The sequence below is a fragment of the Pyrus communis genome, chromosome 9 (assembly GCF_041283825.1).
Source record: "Pyrus communis isolate YQ-2024b chromosome 9, ASM4128382v1, whole genome shotgun sequence".
Lineage (NCBI taxonomy): Eukaryota > Viridiplantae > Streptophyta > Magnoliopsida > Rosales > Rosaceae > Pyrus > Pyrus communis.
Window position 1 is genome coordinate 9,329,542 of NC_142573.1, and position 18,939 is coordinate 9,348,480.

The 18,939-nt window shown below is 34.7% G+C and overlaps 2 protein-coding genes across 11 annotated transcripts; one reads left to right on the forward strand and one right to left on the reverse strand.

Moving 5' to 3' along the window:
- Positions 1-3,587: 3,587 nt before the first annotated feature.
- On the forward strand, positions 3,588-9,430 carry LOC137740844 (putative galacturonosyltransferase 15). Its single transcript, XM_068480649.2, has 6 exons — positions 3,588-4,172; positions 4,531-4,574; positions 6,342-6,494; positions 7,681-8,262; positions 8,359-8,661; positions 8,788-9,430. The coding sequence occupies exons 1-6, from the start codon at positions 3,959-3,961 to the stop codon at positions 9,070-9,072; spliced, it is 1,581 nt and encodes a 526-aa protein (XP_068336750.2). The 5' UTR covers positions 3,588-3,958; the 3' UTR covers positions 9,073-9,430.
- Positions 9,431-10,672: 1,242 nt separating this feature from the next.
- On the reverse strand, positions 10,673-17,694 carry LOC137740202 (agamous-like MADS-box protein MADS1). Of its 10 annotated transcripts, none has more exons than XM_068480033.2 (9): positions 17,394-17,694; positions 16,879-17,169; positions 12,194-12,275; positions 11,793-11,854; positions 11,597-11,696; positions 11,453-11,494; positions 11,286-11,327; positions 11,030-11,199; positions 10,673-10,926 (listed from the first exon to the last, which is right to left on the reverse strand). In XM_068480033.2, exons 2-9 carry the CDS (start codon positions 17,103-17,105, stop codon positions 10,923-10,925), a joined length of 729 nt encoding a protein of 242 aa, XP_068336134.2. In that variant the 5' UTR covers positions 17,106-17,169; positions 17,394-17,694; the 3' UTR covers positions 10,673-10,922. The 10 variants fall into 10 exon arrangements, with proteins under 10 accessions (XP_068336134.2, XP_088555628.1, XP_088555627.1 ...); XM_088699502.1 differs by having other exon boundaries at positions 16,879-17,173; positions 17,394-17,584; XM_088699501.1 differs by having other exon boundaries at positions 17,275-17,413.
- Positions 17,695-18,939: the final 1,245 nt, after the last annotated feature.

An 18,939-nucleotide genomic window follows, 5' to 3' on the forward strand; every position in this document is an offset into this window, starting at 1 on the left:
ACAAAGTAACGCCGTGAAAATAACAGAATTAATGACGACGATTGACTTGCCAATTTTTCACGGCAAGTCAGAGATGTTTCTGCATGCTTTGTCATGATTGGTGCCTCCATTTTTGTTCGTCAATGAGAAAAACCAAAGCCAAAGCCAGGCCTATTGACTGTTACTGATGAGCCTAACATAATTTGACTCTAATTTTGTAAAATCTTGAGGCAGAATATAATACTATATAAATACATATATTTTTTTAGCAAGTTTTGAACATTAAGCGTTAAAAAAGATTGAAATTTAAAACAAAGCTAATGTTGGATTACATATTGATTTTAATCCTTTGAACTTACTTTAATTAAAATTAATATTCTACTTTTGTTATTTAATGTGTATTTTATTTTATTTTCTTTTTCACATTAAAATTTTGATTTTATTAATATGCATATTTTAGTTCTTCCAATTATAAATAAACCTAGATGAGAAAACATTAAATGAAATTAGTGACACATAAGAAAAACATATAAATACATAAGTGTACAAAAATGATTGTACAAAAATATATAAATTAAGAATTCAAAAAAAATATATAAATTAACTTTTTTTTACCGAAATGTTTGTACTATTAGAATGAATTAGTATATCTAAATGTTTGTATCAAAATATCTGTACTGAATTATATTTTAATGAGTTTCTATACTTGTATGTGTATAAAAATGACTGTACCAATAATTAATAATTAAAAATATATATATATATATATATATATATAAATTAACTTTTTTTACCAAAATGTTTGTACCAAAATATATCATAATGAATTAGTATACTTAAATGTTTGTATCATAATGTCTGTGCTAAATTATATTATAATGAGTTTGTATACTAAAATATATGTACGGAAATGTATTATAATAAATTAGTGTAGACTTAAAGAAATCATGAAATTATAAAATTTAAAAAAAAAAGACATGGAATTTAAATGCTGGCATTTAAATAGAATTATGAGACCAATGTTTGAGTCTTGCACGAGAAATTATCTAAACTTCATCTTATTTAAAGATTAAAATCAAGTTTTCTTTATTTTATATGTTATACTGCATTTGTTATCTATGAAAATCGAGTTTAAAACCCCACAAATAAAGTAAAATATCAGTATATACGTTAATTGATCTCCAATTGAAACCCCATAGATTAGAAAAATCAATTCACTCAACTATATATGAGCATAAATCTTAACGGCGAGTCCGTAGTGGATATCGATCGTCGTCAATTTAATTATGAATACTGCTTTGTGTCATATCATACGTTTTGTTCTCAAGCCAAGTTGTCAACATTCTACACGTTGTGATGGTGGGTTGCATTGCTTTAATGGATTATTATTCTATTTTTAGTCCCTATCATGCATAAATATAGAAAATAAAAGAATCAAATACATAACTTCGAGCACAACGATATTTTTACGGCACATTACGAAGTATTTTTAGTATGATGAAAATGTTTTAAATTTGAAAGCAATTTTTAGTAAAAATATAAATGAATCTTGAAAAAAAAATACTTATAGTCATTTATGCAAGAAGTACATAATTGGTAGTTTTTGCATGAAGCACCTCAAGTGTTTTTGAAACGCAAAAGCACTTTTGGTTCAATCATTTTAAAAACAATTTCAAACGAGTCATTTTATCATTTAATTAATTAAGTCACGAAATGTACAACTACTCTAGAGTTTTCATTCATCAATTCATGTCACTGTTTGGGGAATCATTTTCATGTGTCCAGTATTTAAGCAGGTATTCTACATGTTATAAAATAAAAAGAGACACATAAAAATATATATTTGTATTATGATATGTGAAATAACGAATACTGGGTACTTGAAAAAAATCTATCAACCGTTTGGGGATTAAATTAGGAATAGTGTTTAAAAATAATTAATGTCAGACACAATAGTTTGATGGCTACTATAATGTTAATTTTTTCCAAACGAAAGTTAATTAAAGTTGTCTAATCAACGTTTGATAATGCTTAGCTCCTGATCACTTGCCATTAATTGATGACAAAAAGGGAAAATGAACCTCTTCGAATCCTTTTTCAAGGGATTCCGAGGATCTCGTGATTAGGATTGTTCATTATATATTGTACGGTTATAAATTATTTCAAAATTAAATTTAAATATAAATAGTACCTAACGAAAACGGACCATATGATATACGATAAACGATCCTGATCACGAAATCCTCCGATCCCTAGAAAAAAGATCCGGTGAGGATCATTTTCCGATGAAAAGGGATGCAACCCGACGTCATTTCATAACACTAATGACTTGATCGTGTATTCTTTTTTAAACAAACAAGGTTAGAGCATTCACTTAGGCTCAGTTTGTTATTGTGTTTTTTCCACAAAAAATTACTTCATTTTAAAGTTAAATAGTAAAAAAATATTTGATAAAAATAAAATATACAACCTTTTTTTTTTTTTTTTTAAAGCAATGACCTTCATACATCAGTGTTAAAAAACAACTTACAAGTTGTTTTTAAAAACTATTTTAATAAAAAACGGAGTTGAGCCTTTAGAATAGTTTTAATTCCTGTAATAAGCTCATTAATTTTAAACAATGACATTATTTATCCTTCCAGACACTGTTTTTGCATTACTTTCATATTCACAACACTTTTAACCATACAGTTTATCAAACGCTCAACTGTTTTATTTTGCAGCTGATTATTCTTAAAGCACATCATAAACAATTTATTAAAAAAGCGCATCAATCCCAAATTGGCCCTTAGTATACAGTCTAGTGGTATTCCTTTTTACTTGCAAATGAGAGAGGTCTTAAGTTCAATTCTCGCTAAAGGCGAGTTTAAACCACATTATTGCTAGTCCATTATAAGGCTAAGTCCACTCTCATTCTTGTCTCTTAATATAGATAATATTGTTTGTTAAAAAAAAAAAAAAAAAAAAAAAAAAAAGGCCAAGATTGGAGCAAAGAAATCAGATGTAAATATTTTAACTATTTTACTAAAAATATTTTTTTTATACACCAAAAAAGTTAACAAAATCTCAACAGTAAAAGAAAAAGAAGAAACTTACCATGATGGACGGGTAAGAAGAACTGCAGGCACAAAAACAGAGCTACAGTTACTGACCCATTGGCTGGGCCCATAAGTAGCCCATAGCGTAAGCCCATCACAAAACAAAAGCGAGGGAACACTCACAATTTGTCGGTGCCATTAGCGAAAAGCCAAGGCCAAATCCTTAATTAACCCTTAATCCGAGGTCCACAAACTATTAGTTAACTAACTAATTAACTAACTAATGTTATTTATACCATATTTTTATATCATATTCCTATACCACCTTAGGTGGCATCTGATGTGGCTAATCACATCGTTTGAAAAAATAGTAAAATTCAAAGAAAGGAAGAAGAAAGACTTATCGTATATTACAATTATCATTAAATTAACAAGTTTTTCTTAATTATTAGCTTATTAAATAATAAAATAAATTAAAAAATCTTATTAATTCAAATAATACAGATGTCTACACCAAATGCTATGAAAATGTGATATAAAAACATGGTATGAATAGGATTACTCCAAAATAATACCCTATAAAATTCATTCTCTTTCCCGCGGCTTTCAACGCGGTTCTGCTTTTGGCTTTTCCTCTCTCTCTCTCTCTCTCTCTCTCTCTCTCTCTCTCTCTCTAAATTTTGTGATCTGATTATTGAGTCGACTCTCTCTCTGGCTTTCGTTCCACAAATAGAGCCCGTGACCTCCTCCTCCTTCTCCCAATTCCGAACATCGAATCCCACTCACATTTAGAATTTTGGATCTCCCGTCAGATCTCGCCGGAGCTTCAGTGATCTCGGGGTGATCTCGGGGCAGCTGCTCTTCGTTCTCTAGCCGGCCGATCATCGCCGTCGCATTGATATGAAGCTGCTGCAGAGGCGGAGTTGCTGTTGTCGGGGAAGATGAAGTTTTATATATCCACGACGGGGATAAAGAGGCTGACGATATCCAGCGCCGGCGCCGGGAAGGGATCTCCTTCGACGGCGGCGACTCGGAGGATTTCCGGCCGGACGGTCTTGCCGTTGTTGCTGGTGCTCGCGTTAGTTTTGCCCTTCCTTTTCGTTAGAATTGCGTTCATTGTCCTTGAATCTACCACTGCTTGCTCTTCCACGCTCGGTAACTCTCTCTCTCTCTAGCTTTTTTATTTTATTTATTTTAATTTCTTAAAGTATTTAGGTAAAAATTATAAATTAATTGAAATATTTTAGAATTATCTGAAGAGGATTTTCGGGTTGCTGTGACGTGGTTGTACGTTTGGATTTGGTCGCTGCGTGCGTAATCGCAATTATGTAATAATCTGGCTGTCGGCTGTTGTACCTTATAAACTCTGATTTCTGAAGCGGATTTTCTTGCAAGTTTTGTTGTTTCTGAATACTAATGCTTTGAATGTACCTTGAATTCTGCTCTGCTGAAAATTCAGATTTATTACATACTATTTTTATTTTTTTGTGTTTGGCTTTGGCAAATGCTGCAGACTGCGTAGGTTGGAGGTTTTTCAGCGGGAGTGACGAATCATTAGTAAGTGCTCCCCCACTACACTACTTTATTGACAATATTACCATTTCAATTTTACTTTATATATAATATATATATATATATATATATATATAAACAAATTATTTTGCACAAAATAGAAAAACTAAAAGATTTTTGTTTTGCAAGTGTTTTAAAAATAATTGAATTTTGGATGAACCATTATATGCTTCTTGTAGAAAGCATTTTAGGATTAACTCATTTTTTTAATAAGGGGTTTTAAAAATATTTTCATCAAAAACGTTTTCAGTTATTTATTTCTTCTGAAAAAACGATTATATCTACATTAAGGGGATCTCACACTTTTAAGTAAAAAATGATTCAGTTATTTTAAAATCACTTCTAAATACACTTATTATAGTTAATGTGATAAACTATGATAAACATAAGTTACAACAGTTGATTAGAATTGTGTGTCTGCTCGTTATTTGGCGCATTCGTATGTGGCGCATAATAGACTATATTTGACCATTGAACTTTATTAAGGCTAAATTTAGAAAAATATTTTAATTTTGATAAGAATATTTCTATACTTAGCTTGATTTTTCGTAATTGATAAATGGTATTTCTGGTAAATGATGTAGTTGGTGATGGCAATTTGGTACTAGGAAAATAGAGAGCACAGTCAGTGGATAAGCACATTTGAGGGAGTGTCGGTATTTGCCTTCACTCCCCGTCAGTTGCTTTTGTAGACGCGTGGCCAGTTGGTATTGCACTCATAGTATTCTCGTCAACTTGATCTTTAGAAATATTAAAATAAAAGCCAACAAGACATACAATAATTTGCCCAAAACGTCTATTTCGGGGGAAGAGATCATCTCCGGATATCTCCCATCAAATCCACTAAATTCATTAATCCGGATTTTTGAAATTTGATTCAACAGCTACAAACAAAAAGCTCTTATACAAATTATAATAATTATATCTGTTGAATCAAATTTTAATGGTCTGGATTAATGGATTGGGTGGCTTTGGTGGGAGAGATCCGGAGAGGATCTCTTCCCTATTTCCAGAACCAGAACTGTGACTGCTTCCACTACGTCCATAAAACGTAGTTGTCTGCCAAAGAAACCTTCATTTAGCTTGAGTGGAACCAACTGGCATTACCCTCTTTGTTTTTAGCCTTTTCATTTTCACATCAACACGGTTTGGTGCAATCAGACGGTTGTCATGTTACAGACGTGGATAAGGTTACTTGGCTAGGCTATTATGTCGGATTTTGAACCCACGTCCTCATAATTAGGGTAGAATAATCGTCTTTTCCGAAAGAAATAAAAAACGGTTATCATCAGTGGCAGAATTAACATAGGATCATTGATTGCTCATAACCCCAATGTATATTTATCTGTATATTTGAATATGACTAACTATACACAAATTGCGGCAAACTGATAAAAAAAAGAGTCAAAACGATGAATTACAAACTACTTCTTTTGTACAACCCCCCGTATGGTTATTGTAAATTTTCTTCTTTCTTTCCTTTGTCGTTCTTATCTTTTTTCTTGTGTGTGACCTTATGGTGCGCAACAAGTGTTCGGTAAAAAGCCTCACTCGATAGTCATAATCAAAAATTGACAAAACTCGGCATAAGTTGGCAGATACCCACCAGAAGCTCAACGAAATGATCCAATGAAGTTTTTTTTGGCCAAAATTGTGACACCATTGTTATTAAATTCTGGCTCCGTCAATGGTTATCGTGCTCATTTAATCATCTAATAGGTATTGTTTTGATGTGGTTTAATGCTAATGAAGCTCAGAGAGGAGTTGACAAGGGCACTGCTGGAAGCAAAGGATGGTAACGTAAACAATAACGAGCAAGGGATCGAGTCGTTTAACCAGCTGGTCCAGGAGATGACGTTGAAGCAACAAGATGTCAAAGCATTCGCTTTCAAAACAAAGGCCATGGTAAAAACTCACTCGTTTTTAACTTTTTACTAGACTCACTCAATAGCTAGCGGTTAGTTTTGTTTCCTTTTCCTTTATTACTTTTGTCTGTTTTCTGGTAGGGTGATGCAATGTCTATTGTCTAGTCCACAATTTCGGGTTGGTAAATTGATCCAAAACCCTAACTTCCACCTACCCCTTTGGGATTATTGACCTAATAGTATTTGTCTTGTACCTCGGTCTGGTCAACTCTCAAACAAATCTAATTTAATATGTTTCTATTATTGCAATAATTAATTTAATTTGTTTGCATAATTACAAAATAATTGTATTAAGAAGACTCCTTGTCCATGTAGTGAACTTCTTTGGCATTTGTATGTTAAGGAAAAAAGGAGGATGATGACAGATATGTAAACTCATTGATTAATATGAATGAAAAAGAGATGGTCCAAAACCGGTGCAGCCAGTGTGTTGGAACCTAAGCTAGTCAGCTACCTGCTTCCAGTTTCAATTCAAAACAATTTCCATTTCTCTACCTACAGAGTTCCTTGACCGTTTGTTCAAAACGAATATAATATTTCTCTAGCAGTAGTGGGTAGAATATACATTCGTGTTCCATTATTTTTGCTCAAGGTGTCCTTTTCTGATGACAGTAGATTAAAGATTGTTGTCCCATCACTATCCATGCCAATTTTCTTCCGTGTTATGTTGTATTTATGCAAAATCTCGTAGTTAAGCGTCTTTCACTTAGATTACTTCACGTTCTACTTTCTAGTTCTTAGTAGGAACCTACCTTTGATCTGAATGTGCCAGCCCTTGGACCGCAAGAACTTTGAATGGCTGTATAGTTTTGCAATTAAATTGCCGTGTTAACTTTGGCCACTTGTTGCTAGCTGCACTTAGTTGGACAAATGAGCTTTTTCAAGTTCAAAATTTGTCTTGAAGTAAAGTTCTAGTGGAGAGTTAAGATATGCATTCGTCAGCCCTATTGTAAATTTTTCTTTGAAAAATTTGAGATAAAACTTGTGATAACTAGCAGATAATATATGTTAAAATTCTGAAATTGAGTAGTAAATTCAAGAATATACAAGGGTGAAGTTTCTTATTGATCCAGAATTAGTTGTTTATGACTTGCTATCAGTTTGAATATCTGTTGATAATAATATACTAATTAATTAACTGAAGAATAGCTTGTTGCTTAATGCAGCTATCAAGAATGGAACACAAGGTTGAGTCAGCCAGACAGCGGGAATTGGTTTACTGGCACTTAGCCTCACATGGTGTGCCCAAGAGCATACATTGTCTTTGCCTCAAATTAGCTGAAGAATATGCTGTAAATGCAATAGCTCGATCTCGTTTACCTCCACCTGAATATGTTTCTCGACTTTCCGATCCCTCCTTTCACCACCTTGTTCTTCTAACTGATAATGTCCTCGCAGCTTCTGTCGTTATCTCATCCACAGTCCAAAAATCAGCCAACCCTGAAAAATTGATTTTCCACATAGTGACTGACAAGAAAACTTATACTCCTATGCATGCATGGTTTGCAATTAATTCTTTTCAATCAGCAGTGGTGGAAGTTAAAGGGTTACACCAATACGACTGGTCTCAGGAAGTAAATGTTGGAGTCAAGGAGATGCTAGAGATCCACCGCCAGATTTGGAGACATTACTATAGAAATTTGAAAGATGATGACTTTGAGTCTGATGGAGAACATAAAAGATTCTTAGAAGCTCTGAGCCCCAGCTGCCTTTCCCTTATGAACCTTCTTCGAATTTATATCCCCGAGGTAATTGCTCTATTTCTTTCACAGATATTCCCTAAGGAATGGTTGATGTTGAATAGAATTTGTAACGATATCATTTAATTTTCATTGGACACACAGCTTTTTCCAGATCTCAACAAGATAGTGTTCTTGGACGATGATATTGTTGTACAGCAGGATCTATCTTCTTTGTGGGAACTGGATCTCAATGGAAATGTTGTTGGTGCAGTTGTCAACTCATGGTGTGGTGACAACTGTTGCCCGGGAAGAACTTACAATGACTACTTCAATTTTTCACACCCTATCATTTCATCCAACTTCGATCATGATCGTTGTGCGTGGCTGTATGGCATGAATGTCTTTGATCTTGCAGCTTGGCGGCGGACCAATATTACAGAAACATATCATCAATGGCTACAATTTGTAAGTATATTCTCACATTAGCCAGTATTTTGTGACTTGAAACTGCTTGTAAATAAGAAAACATTCATATTTGTGGACTCTTGAGACTCGATACCATGATACTGATATCTTATGTGCACTTCGCAGAACCAGAAGTCTGGGTTGACATTGTGGCATCCAGGAATAGTTCCGCCCGCCTTAATTGCATTTGAGGGTCATGTGCATCCTATTGACCCACTGTGGCATGTGGCTGGGTTAGGTTCTCGATCCCCTGAGGTTCCCGAAGACATATTGGAAGCTGCTTCCGTTATACACTTCAGTGGCCCAGCGAAGCCATGGCTCGAGATTGGGTTTCCAGGGGTACGAGGCTTGTGGAACAAGCATGTAAATTGTTCAAACAAGTTTGTTAGGAAATGTAGAATCATGGGGTGAAGAGGACGAAGTCCTTTAACTCTCCGATATTCATTTTGGGACAAATCCCGAAAGCAGAGTTTGGGGAAGCAGAGGGAAGAAGGTTTCGGCTTCAGTCTCTGCTCACACTCAGCTCTGGACACTTCAGATGGTGTTATTTCATGTTCATAAATCATAGTAGACAATAGCCGAAGAAGGTACGATGCGAATATACGATAGAATCAGGATGTTCAAATTCAACCTTCAACGCATATAAGGGATGTAAAGCTTCATGGATGCATCTCTCTGACGTTATTTTGTAAATTTTACTCAGGTAACTGAAGTGCTTAGTTAATCAGTGATGAAACTTGTTAATAAGGCTTATCTACCATAATTGCTCGAGTTTTAGAGTAATCTTATTCCTGTTCTTTTTACTTGCTGTATTTTAAAAAGAAACAAAGAAAAGGAGAACAAGGCCGCCAATAAATAAATGGTTTGGGCGGTGCTAGCATCAGTTGCTTATGCATCTTGTGATTACGAGGCATTATTATAAATGGGTCTTGTAATGCATCTAACTGCTCAGTCACATGCCCATACAATAAGGGATGACGATGTGTTGTCAACATTGCGTAGACTTACTTTTGTTATTATAAATTCTTTATTTCACGAATCTCAAAGCATTCTTTACCACAACAATAAGTATGTTGGTGGGCAAGAAAATTTTGGGTAAAGACAGTCCGATCACGTTATTAGTAGGACACTTCTTGCAAAAGCATGAGACTTTCTGCATATGATTCCACAAAGTTTTTATTTGATGCGAGAGTTACCCTAACTGCCCTAATACATAACGAAAGATGATGAAGTTATTTTTGTTTGAAAGTGTTCTAACTAGTGGTATACCATACGCATATAAAATGTATCCACATTATTATCTTCACATATACAAATTTTCTTAGCGTCCTTGGTCCCAAATGCATACGTCGTTTACATGCGCAGAAAATGACGTTTACCAATAAAGTATATGGTAGAGTGGTACCACTGCCTTTGCCTACAATTGCTTGCCTCCAATGGATTTTATTCCAAATAATTGAATACGTTAAGCACAATGTTATGCAGTTGGGCTATATTGGGCACACTGCAATAGATGAGCAGCTCACGCGAAAGTGATCGAAATATTGCAACTACCCTCCCCCAATGGCCCATTTTCTCTTCGATAAAGTCAAAAACCTAGTTGTCACCCTGGCCATGCACTTTCTTGGCTCCTAGGGCAAACATTATACCAGAAATTTTCTCCCACGCAGGTTTTTCGCCGAGTGAACGGTTAAGTCTCAACCACTTCTTTTTGTTCTTTCATGCGCAGGAGAACAGAGCTCAACCTTATAATCCATTTTTTACAAAACGAAAATATAAACGAACTTTGTGGAAACTACTTGTAAACTGTATAATGGTATGACATGTGTGCACACATTTTTCTTTTCACTTTGTTTTAATTTGTGAAGGGAAAATATTTGACTCATGTTGGAAGTAGTCATTCCTACTTACCGGTCAATTATAGTGTGCACGTATTATTCTATGTGTATATTTGTCAAGTTATGCATGCGTGTTGAAACTGTAATTTGCAGAAATTAGGAATTTATGCAGATGAACAAGATAATAGAGATGATACTTTAATTAGGGTGAGAAAATAAAATTTACTATATATGTTATCACAGAATTGGGGTACATCATCACACACACACACACACACACACACACATATATATATATTATTTAGAACATGAGCCAACTGGTTCTCCCATATACATAAAAGCTACAACGTCAATTATCTCATAGATTTATGAAAACAGATCAGAGGATATGGATAGAAGAACATCAGACGGCAGTCCAGCATTTCAACTGCATCCAAAGACCAAAAGTAAACAGTAACTAATTATCTCATCTGTATGTGATTTAGAAAGAAAATATAAATTGTATTACTAGTAATGGTAATAAAACTTACACAAGTTGGAGAGCTGTCTGGCCTTGGCGAGGGTAATGGTTATTATTGGACTCCAAGATCACAGGGAAGAAGTTCCTGTCATACGAATTCGAAGGCATTGAAGGATCGTAGGAAGTTCCCGGCATCATATGTGTTTGCTGCTGCTGCTGTTCCCTCTCGCTTTCAGCTATCTGTACCATTCATTCATTAATTTTATCATTCGTATTCGTAATTAAGTTTAACTTTTCGGTATTGGCTTATGCATTTGAATGTTCACCTTTGCTCTCAGAAAATTGTTGTGGTGTTGCAGCTCAGTCTCCTGCATGCACGAACGTACGTAGTATTGTTTTTAAGAAGTAGCATATTGTATAAGTAACATGAAGAAAGTAATTTGGCACCAAGGGAACTTAGTAGTATAGACTGTATAGTAGAAGATAGAGTTACCCTCTTTTGCATGAATTCGATTTCAGAAAACAGGATTTCATTCTGCGGTTTATCCGAGCACGTCAGTTGAGATTTTGAGTAGGGATTAAGTAAACTTGAAGGAATTAAACAGATTTTTGCAATTAAAATAGGGAAATGGAGTACCTTTTTGGATCTTATTCTGCTGATTCCTTTCTCCAATCTTCCTTCTAGGTTTTTCAGTTCCTTGACTTTCAAGGTGCTAAGGGATTCCCCCAGTATATGCCTGCAGGAGAGAGAGAGAGAGAGAGAGAGGCAGAATGTTTAGATGGACAGAAATTAGACAATGTAGTTAATTATTAATGAAATCAACTTAATTTACCTGTTTGAATTCTGAATTTCTCGGATCTGTCTTCGCAGTTTCGATGCTTCCTGCTGATAAAACTGAGGCCATGTATGGTGACAGCATTAGACAAACTCGTAAAACCAATTTGTACCGTTTCAGTACATACAAATTAAATGAATAAACAGTGGACGAAATTAATGTCTAGAAAATAGGAAGCTTAAACTTGGATCAGGAGCATTACAATTGCTTCTCTAGGGTTCAGGGTTACAATTAGTTGGCCAATAATGTGGATTAGGTGACCAAAATTGGATATAAATAGTTAATTTATAAAGAAATTAACTATTAGGCTTTCCTTCTACATAAGGACTTCCACTTCCAAGCCTGCTATAAAAAACATTATCCTTTTCTATTCATCATCTAAAGAAGTTTACCTTTACCTGAGTGTTAGCTTCTGATACAGATCCACCGTCGGTAGAATCAGCGCATGCTTTTTTGTACCTGTCGATTGTTGCTCTAACGCTGCAACGGGAAAAAGAAATTAAGCTAAACTTCCAAATTTTTATGTGGTTCTTCAAACACTTAAATAATTTGGAATAAAATGCCCTATTTCTTAGGTATTTTAATTAGAAATGGCACCAATATAGGAAATATTGTAGAATGTTGCCCTAAAAGGGATAAGCTAGGCGCCTAGAGGCCAACCATAACACCTCGTAAGTCAAATAAATCTGCCCCACACATTGAGAGATCAAAACCCTATTTCTTTATTCTATCATCTCACTCTCTTACTAATTATTAGTCACCATGCAGAATTGCAGTACAACAAAAACAAATAACCCAACGTTTTTGTCAAGCCTTTTGCATATTTTCTCAGATTCTCTCGCCTTGAGAAATATTAAAGTTCCAAGTGAACCATCATCAAATCTTTGAGGGTTTTTAATTGGTGACTTATTTTGGTCGATCGTGTCGGGGAAGAAAAACCTTTGTGGCATCATCGAATCGAAGCAATCTTACGTGGACGTCTTGATTCTTAAAGATCAAGTTTCTTGCTGCTTCTATGTGAGGTAAAACTCCTAACTATCATCCTCAATGTATATTTTTAGGTGTATATCACATGGAAATTGCGTTTTCAATACTTTATATGAACTAATCATGAACGTTATGGATACCCTATAGATATACAACGTTTTGTATATGGACTAGCTAGCATGAATATCGTTTCCTGTTTGATCATGGACCCAACTCAGAACAACTGTTATGGAAGTTAATCAGTAAAAGAATGTCTGCAAAATCCAAATTCGGAGAAATAATGTAAGAACCTCAAGAAATACACACACATATATAGACATTGAGATACATACACACGGAAACAAGAACCACCAACAATTTACTTGTTAATTGCCTAGGCCTAGCTATAACACACCGTTACATTAGGGTTAAGAATTAGGAGCATCGATTTATGAATACTTATACGTGTCGTTTGGTATCAAAGATTGAATTGGATAACTCACTAGATTTAATGTTGTTGTTAGAAAGAAATAATGGATGCTAATGCCCAAATTTTGTCATAGTTGAAGATAGAAGAGGATCATAAAGAAAACGTATCCCTCCCAATTCTATCATTTCATGATTTGAAAGTTGATATTGTAGAACAAAGTGAAACCTAATATAACGATATGACTGAATCCTGATCGATTTTCTCTCAAACAATATAGTCTTCAAAATATACACATGTTCTTGAAGTATATTAGTTGTCATCTAAAACAATGGTAAATATCAAATTTGTCATTTTTGCCAAGTTACGGCTCATGGCAAGCAATGAAACGAAACGAAAAGGAGTCGAATGTCCAAAATAACATTTAACACAAGACACATGACTTATTTCAGATTAAAATTATAAGATAACAAATTAATGATTTTCAAAAATTAATATGACAAATTGCTTACAATTTGAGTTCATATGACAATGTAAAAATTGTGTATAAATTTATATGACATTTCAAAAAATATCTCTTTGATAATATTATATATTAGCGACTCTTCCACCAATTCAACTCCATTGCTTAACGATATGTTTTGAATAAAACAAATTGTGGGACCAAATTTGCTAACTTAAAAAAGTAGCAACATTGTAAATATAAACACATAAATTTTCCAATGGTACCAAATATACAAAATAGATTAGTATTTTCAGAGGGGCTAAGCTGTATGGCCAGATGTGGCTCTCAACCACCGTTGATGTTATGCAACATAGAACAGAACAAAAAATTGACCCCAAAAAAGAAAAACCAAAAGAATCAAACAAAATCATTCAATTTCACTGTACTCTTGGGGAGTTGTTACCTTAATTTTGTCGAGCCATGTAGTGATTGGTTGTCTCTGCCATGCTGGCAGAAGATCCCCAAATATGATTGGCTCCCCTCTCACAATCTCTAAATCTACGCCACGTGTCAGTAAACCTTTACACAATGACCAATAACCCTAAGGAACAGTCCTATTCCCACCTGATGACCCCAAAACACCAAAAGACCCCTTAAATTTTTACGAAGTTATGGTATTAAACAAGTGAATTTTATTCATATAAAAGAATTTATTTCCTTTTATGTCCTTGAATCTCTGAGAGAAAGATGTCTGTTTTTGCAGCCACTATTAGCATTTTCTTTTCTTCACAGACTTATCTTCTCCATTCCGCTGAGTCATTTCATCTTTCCTTCATTCATCTCTCTCTTTTCACAGAGTCAGACAACTTTTCTTGGAGTATATGCAGGAAAATAATAAACAAATCTATGTATAGATACGGTTCAGTAAAAGCATGATAACAATTAAACACGATTCTCCCTCTTCTGGGGTTTTGCAGTGATATATGCACATATATATATACACACACATGAATTTTGAAGCATAAGTTAGAGTCTCTTTTGTTTTCTTGATGACATTGTTTCCAGAAAGATGAAAGAACTCATGACTAATTGCTTTATGTGTCCACAAAGAAAGTCGAGGAATTCTACCATAAAACCAATTGACAATATGGGGAGTAGCCCAACTTTTTATAAGCCCACACTAGGTACATACTCCATCAATGTGAGATTTATTCTCAACAATACATAGATATTAGAGTAATTATAATGCACACAATAAGAGTAAGGAGAATTATTTTTCATCTTTTTCACCACAGGAACTCAAAAAATAAAAAGAAACAAAATAAAGGGAAGATATTGGAAAAATGATAAAAAGTGAGAAGAGAAGATGGACGTGAAGGGAATCATTTTGCCACAGCAGCTTCTTTGTCCGGAAAAAGGATCATCGTGGATCATTTTACTGGGAATCCTAGGGATTTCATGATCGTAACCGTTCATCGTACATTGTGAGATGAGAAATGATTTCAAAATTTAAAATTTAGAATTAAATATAAATAGTACCTAACAAAAACTGACCATATGATATACGATGAACGGTCACGATCGTGAAATTCCTAGGATTCTCAGGAAAAAAATCTGGCGAGGATCATTTTCCCTTTGTCCGGACAGGAAGAACAGAAACATCATGTCTGACGTGACCATAGATTCGTAAGCTGTAAACTCAAAGAAACAACAATACAGCTCGCTCACTCACACAAGAAACCCTAGGCACATGCTACCACTTCCTAATATATATAAATATACATATATATATATATATATGTATATATGTATTAAACAGGCGAAATTTCTATTGTTTTCCAGAGTATTTGGGCCATTAGATCCAGATTATTGTATTTTTTTACGAAGAATCTAAACATCAGAAATTTCGGAGTATAGAATACCCCCGAGCATACTAGAAAAGTACCCCCAAAGTATTGGTACTGGACTTTGGGTTTTAAAACCCTAAACACAAGATCTACTGATCTAGCCTTCCAGACACACCACAATGATGAAAACAGTCTTCATCTTTTTGTGTGAATTTCAACATATTCTATGGTATTTGGAAAGTAATACAATGAAAGAATTATAACAAGGTTTCAAGATTCCCATTTGAGTTTTTTAGTCGTAATTATTTCTTGTGTGATTTCTGTTGAAGATAAGACAAAAGTTTAGACATCCGGTACCAGTAGGCTTTTGAACCTATTTCTCAGCCTTGCAGCTGATTGATTGAAGCATGGCTTGGTTGATATGTAATTTGACTTTGAAACCCTAGCTAACAACACCCTAGCCTCCTCCTTTATGTTCCAGAAAGGGTCAAAGAGGACAAAAATTAATGTATAGAACATAACTACAAAAAAGGTGTTGAATTTACTTAGGTCTGGCAATCTGATTGAAGTTTTTATTTGGGTTTTAACTTGTATATACATTCATTTTACTTGGACCAAAAAATACATACAATTTGCTTCTTAGCTGAGCTGACATGTTTACTTAGGAAGCGTCATGAGATGAAGGGAACTGGCTAATGAGAGTTGGACAGCTTTGTGATCTGCAGACATACATTTTATGGCCTACTGATAGATGACATGTGAAGAGAGAGAGAGAGAGAGAAGTAGTTTAACAACAATGGAGATACATGGAAGCTGATCTAACAGACCTGCAACTCTTTGGAACCCTAAGATTGTTGTCATACAAAAACTCCTCGGATTAATACACAACTTCCTCTATTTCTATCTGTGATCCAACAGATCTGCATCCAGAGAGCTAAGCTATAGAAAGAATAGGCACAAAATATAAAGAAAATATAAAAAATAATATATTACCCCAAAGATCAAAGTTTTCTGGTTGATAAGCTGAAATATACCTCAAAGCTTACTCAAAAGAAAATTACTCATTTCACCCTGGCTAGCCACACCCAAAACCAAAAGAACAAAATAATTAGTCTAACTGCTCCTAAACCAGTCTTAATATTTTGTAAACAACAGCGAGATTTAAAAAAAAAAAAAAACAAGTTAGCAGTTAGAATTTTATGTGTAACCAAATAATCAAAATTAGCTTCCAGCTGAAAAGTTAAGATCATATATATAAAGGAATATAGTGATTAATTGAATTGGAAAAGACTACTTGAAGATCAAATCAGAAGAACTCAGAGAGAGAGAGAGAGAGAGAGACCCTGAAGTGCAAGAACAAAACAGTTAAATATGTCAATTACAAAGTAATATGCAAACCTGTTGTTAGCATACTCATAGAGGCGGCCACGGGTGGAGAAGACAATAAGAGCAACTTCAGCATCACAAAGAACAGACAATTCATAGGCTTTCTTAAGCAATCCGTTACGGCGTTTGCAGAAGGTGACTTGTCGATTGGTAGTGTTTTCGATCCGCTTAATCTCAATTTTGCCTCTTCCCAATTTTTTTTGGGTTGAGCTCTCAGGTGCTTGATTTGGGAACTCCATTGTTGCAAGGATGAAAAATGGCAAAAACCCCTCCAAATAGATGAATTGTGGTTCTTTCTGTTAGCTAGCTAGCCAAGAAAAACACCAAAAAACCACTCTCTAGTTAAAAGGCATGATCAAGATCAGTTGACAACTATATTTTGTAATAAAGCAATAGACATAGATTAACCTATTGAGTTATGTGTGAGCTTTATTTTTGTCTAAGACCACTAAACCAACTTTTAAAAGAAAACAAGGCAAAGTAGGAATAGAGGATTAGGGACATATAAACACAAAGAAAATAATTACTTCTTGACTTTGAGTTTTTCTTTTGGGGTTGCAATTGGCAACCGGAAGGAAGAATTGCAGAAGTGGGAAGTGGGTAACTTTTTTGGTTAAAGAGATTGGACAGCAAAAATGGACGTCTTAACCATCACCCAACACATCCTCCATTATTTGCTTTGTAAGGATGATAGTCTAGAAATATACTTACTATATGTGTATCTATCTACCTAGCTAGGTTGGATTATATAGTAATGGAGGAGAGGAAGTAGTAGAAATATAAAGAGGGATGGAGAAAACAGAAGAGGGTTTGACGTGTATTGCTTTCTCGCTCCATTAACCGTCCATCTCTTCATGTATGGGAAAAGTGAAGGTGTTAAAAGGGTATTTGGAGAGTTACCTATTTTTATGAATGGAGTTTTTGGAATGGGACCCATTTATTCTGGAAGTTGCACTCAAGAGCTTTATTTTCATATAAAGAAAAGAAAAAGGAGAGGGGAGGTCATGGTCTTTTTGAAGAGAAAAAACAAAATGAGAGGACCTCTCATGTTTTTGCTTCTTGGATTTTTGAATTGGCCTTTTATTCTAGATTTGTTTTCTGATCTCCCCAAGAGTACTACTTCTGTTCAAAGTTTTTCATCTCTCTCTCTCTCTCTCTCTCCCCCCCCCTGCATTATTTGAACATATATTTACTAACAAGGGTAGTGACGTAACTGAAAAAGACTCCCATGTGATCTTTTGTGAAGTGTTCATGACAATGTCCTATTTTTGAGTTCATTTATGGAAAGTATGGAGCATCCTCTTTGATTCATTGTGCTACCATTTTACATCAATATGGTGCCAATGCCACAAAATGTAGGTCGTCTAAGAGATGTTTTATGCACGCATATATATGTAACAATGCATGACCACCATCAATTAGAGGGAAATTAGTTGTATTTACCGAAAAAGAGAATTTACTTGTTCAGGATGTGAGGAAGAGTGTTAGCCATATTGGTTATGTTTAATGTTGAAATTAACATCAATATTAGAAATGAGATACATTATGCTTGTAAGACTGTCTCCTACCCTAGGCTAAAAGCGAAAATACCCCACTTATTCCCCCTCCCCCACAAAACACAACCCAACCCAAGCTAAATCATTGGGCTAAAAGCGAAATGCTAAACCTGGGCCTAATACACCCCCGCCCCCCAAATTTAGCCCACACACGCATGGACTCATCCAAAAAATACCCATTCTCGACTTGTTCACTGGCCCACTCGCCCCACGCGGCCCTCTCGCCTTTAGCGCTAGACAGGGGGGCCCACTATCAGGGCCGTTGTTGGCCATAACCCAGAGCCCAACGGCTCTTTTCTGCTTCCAACGGTCCAGATTCAAAATTTATTTATTTTAAAAAAAAAATGTTATTTTAAAATTCATTGAATCCAACGGCTGAGATCGAATATAATCAAATCTAACGGTAAAAAAAGAGAGGATATAAAGGCCTAAATTTAAATCCAACGGCTAAAATAATTAAAAAAATTATTTAACTCAAAATTCACCTAAAAACTCTGTAAATGCCTATGTATTTGTT

Bases quoted from the DNA above. Each gene is read 5' to 3' on its own strand.
- LOC137740844 (XM_068480649.2), top strand. From the start codon at position 3,959: ATGAAGTTTTATATATCCACGACGGGGATAAAGAGGCTGACGATATCC. The intron at 4,173-4,530 runs GTAACTCTCTCT...CAAATGCTGCAG, and splicing joins TGCTTGCTCTTCCACGCTCG to ACTGCGTAGGTTGGAGGTTT. The intron at 8,662-8,787 runs GTAAGTATATTC...TGCACTTCGCAG, and splicing joins ATCATCAATGGCTACAATTT to AACCAGAAGTCTGGGTTGAC.
- LOC137740202 (XM_068480028.2), bottom strand. From the start codon at position 17,105: ATGGAGTTCCCAAATCAAGCACCTGAGAGCTCAACCCAAAAAAAATTG. The intron at 11,855-12,193 runs GTAAAGGTAAAC...ACATGGCCTCAG, and splicing joins TATCAGAAGCTAACACTCAG to TTTTATCAGCAGGAAGCATC. The intron at 11,697-11,792 runs GTAAATTAAGTT...TCTCTCCTGCAG, and splicing joins GAAATTCAGAATTCAAACAG to GCATATACTGGGGGAATCCC.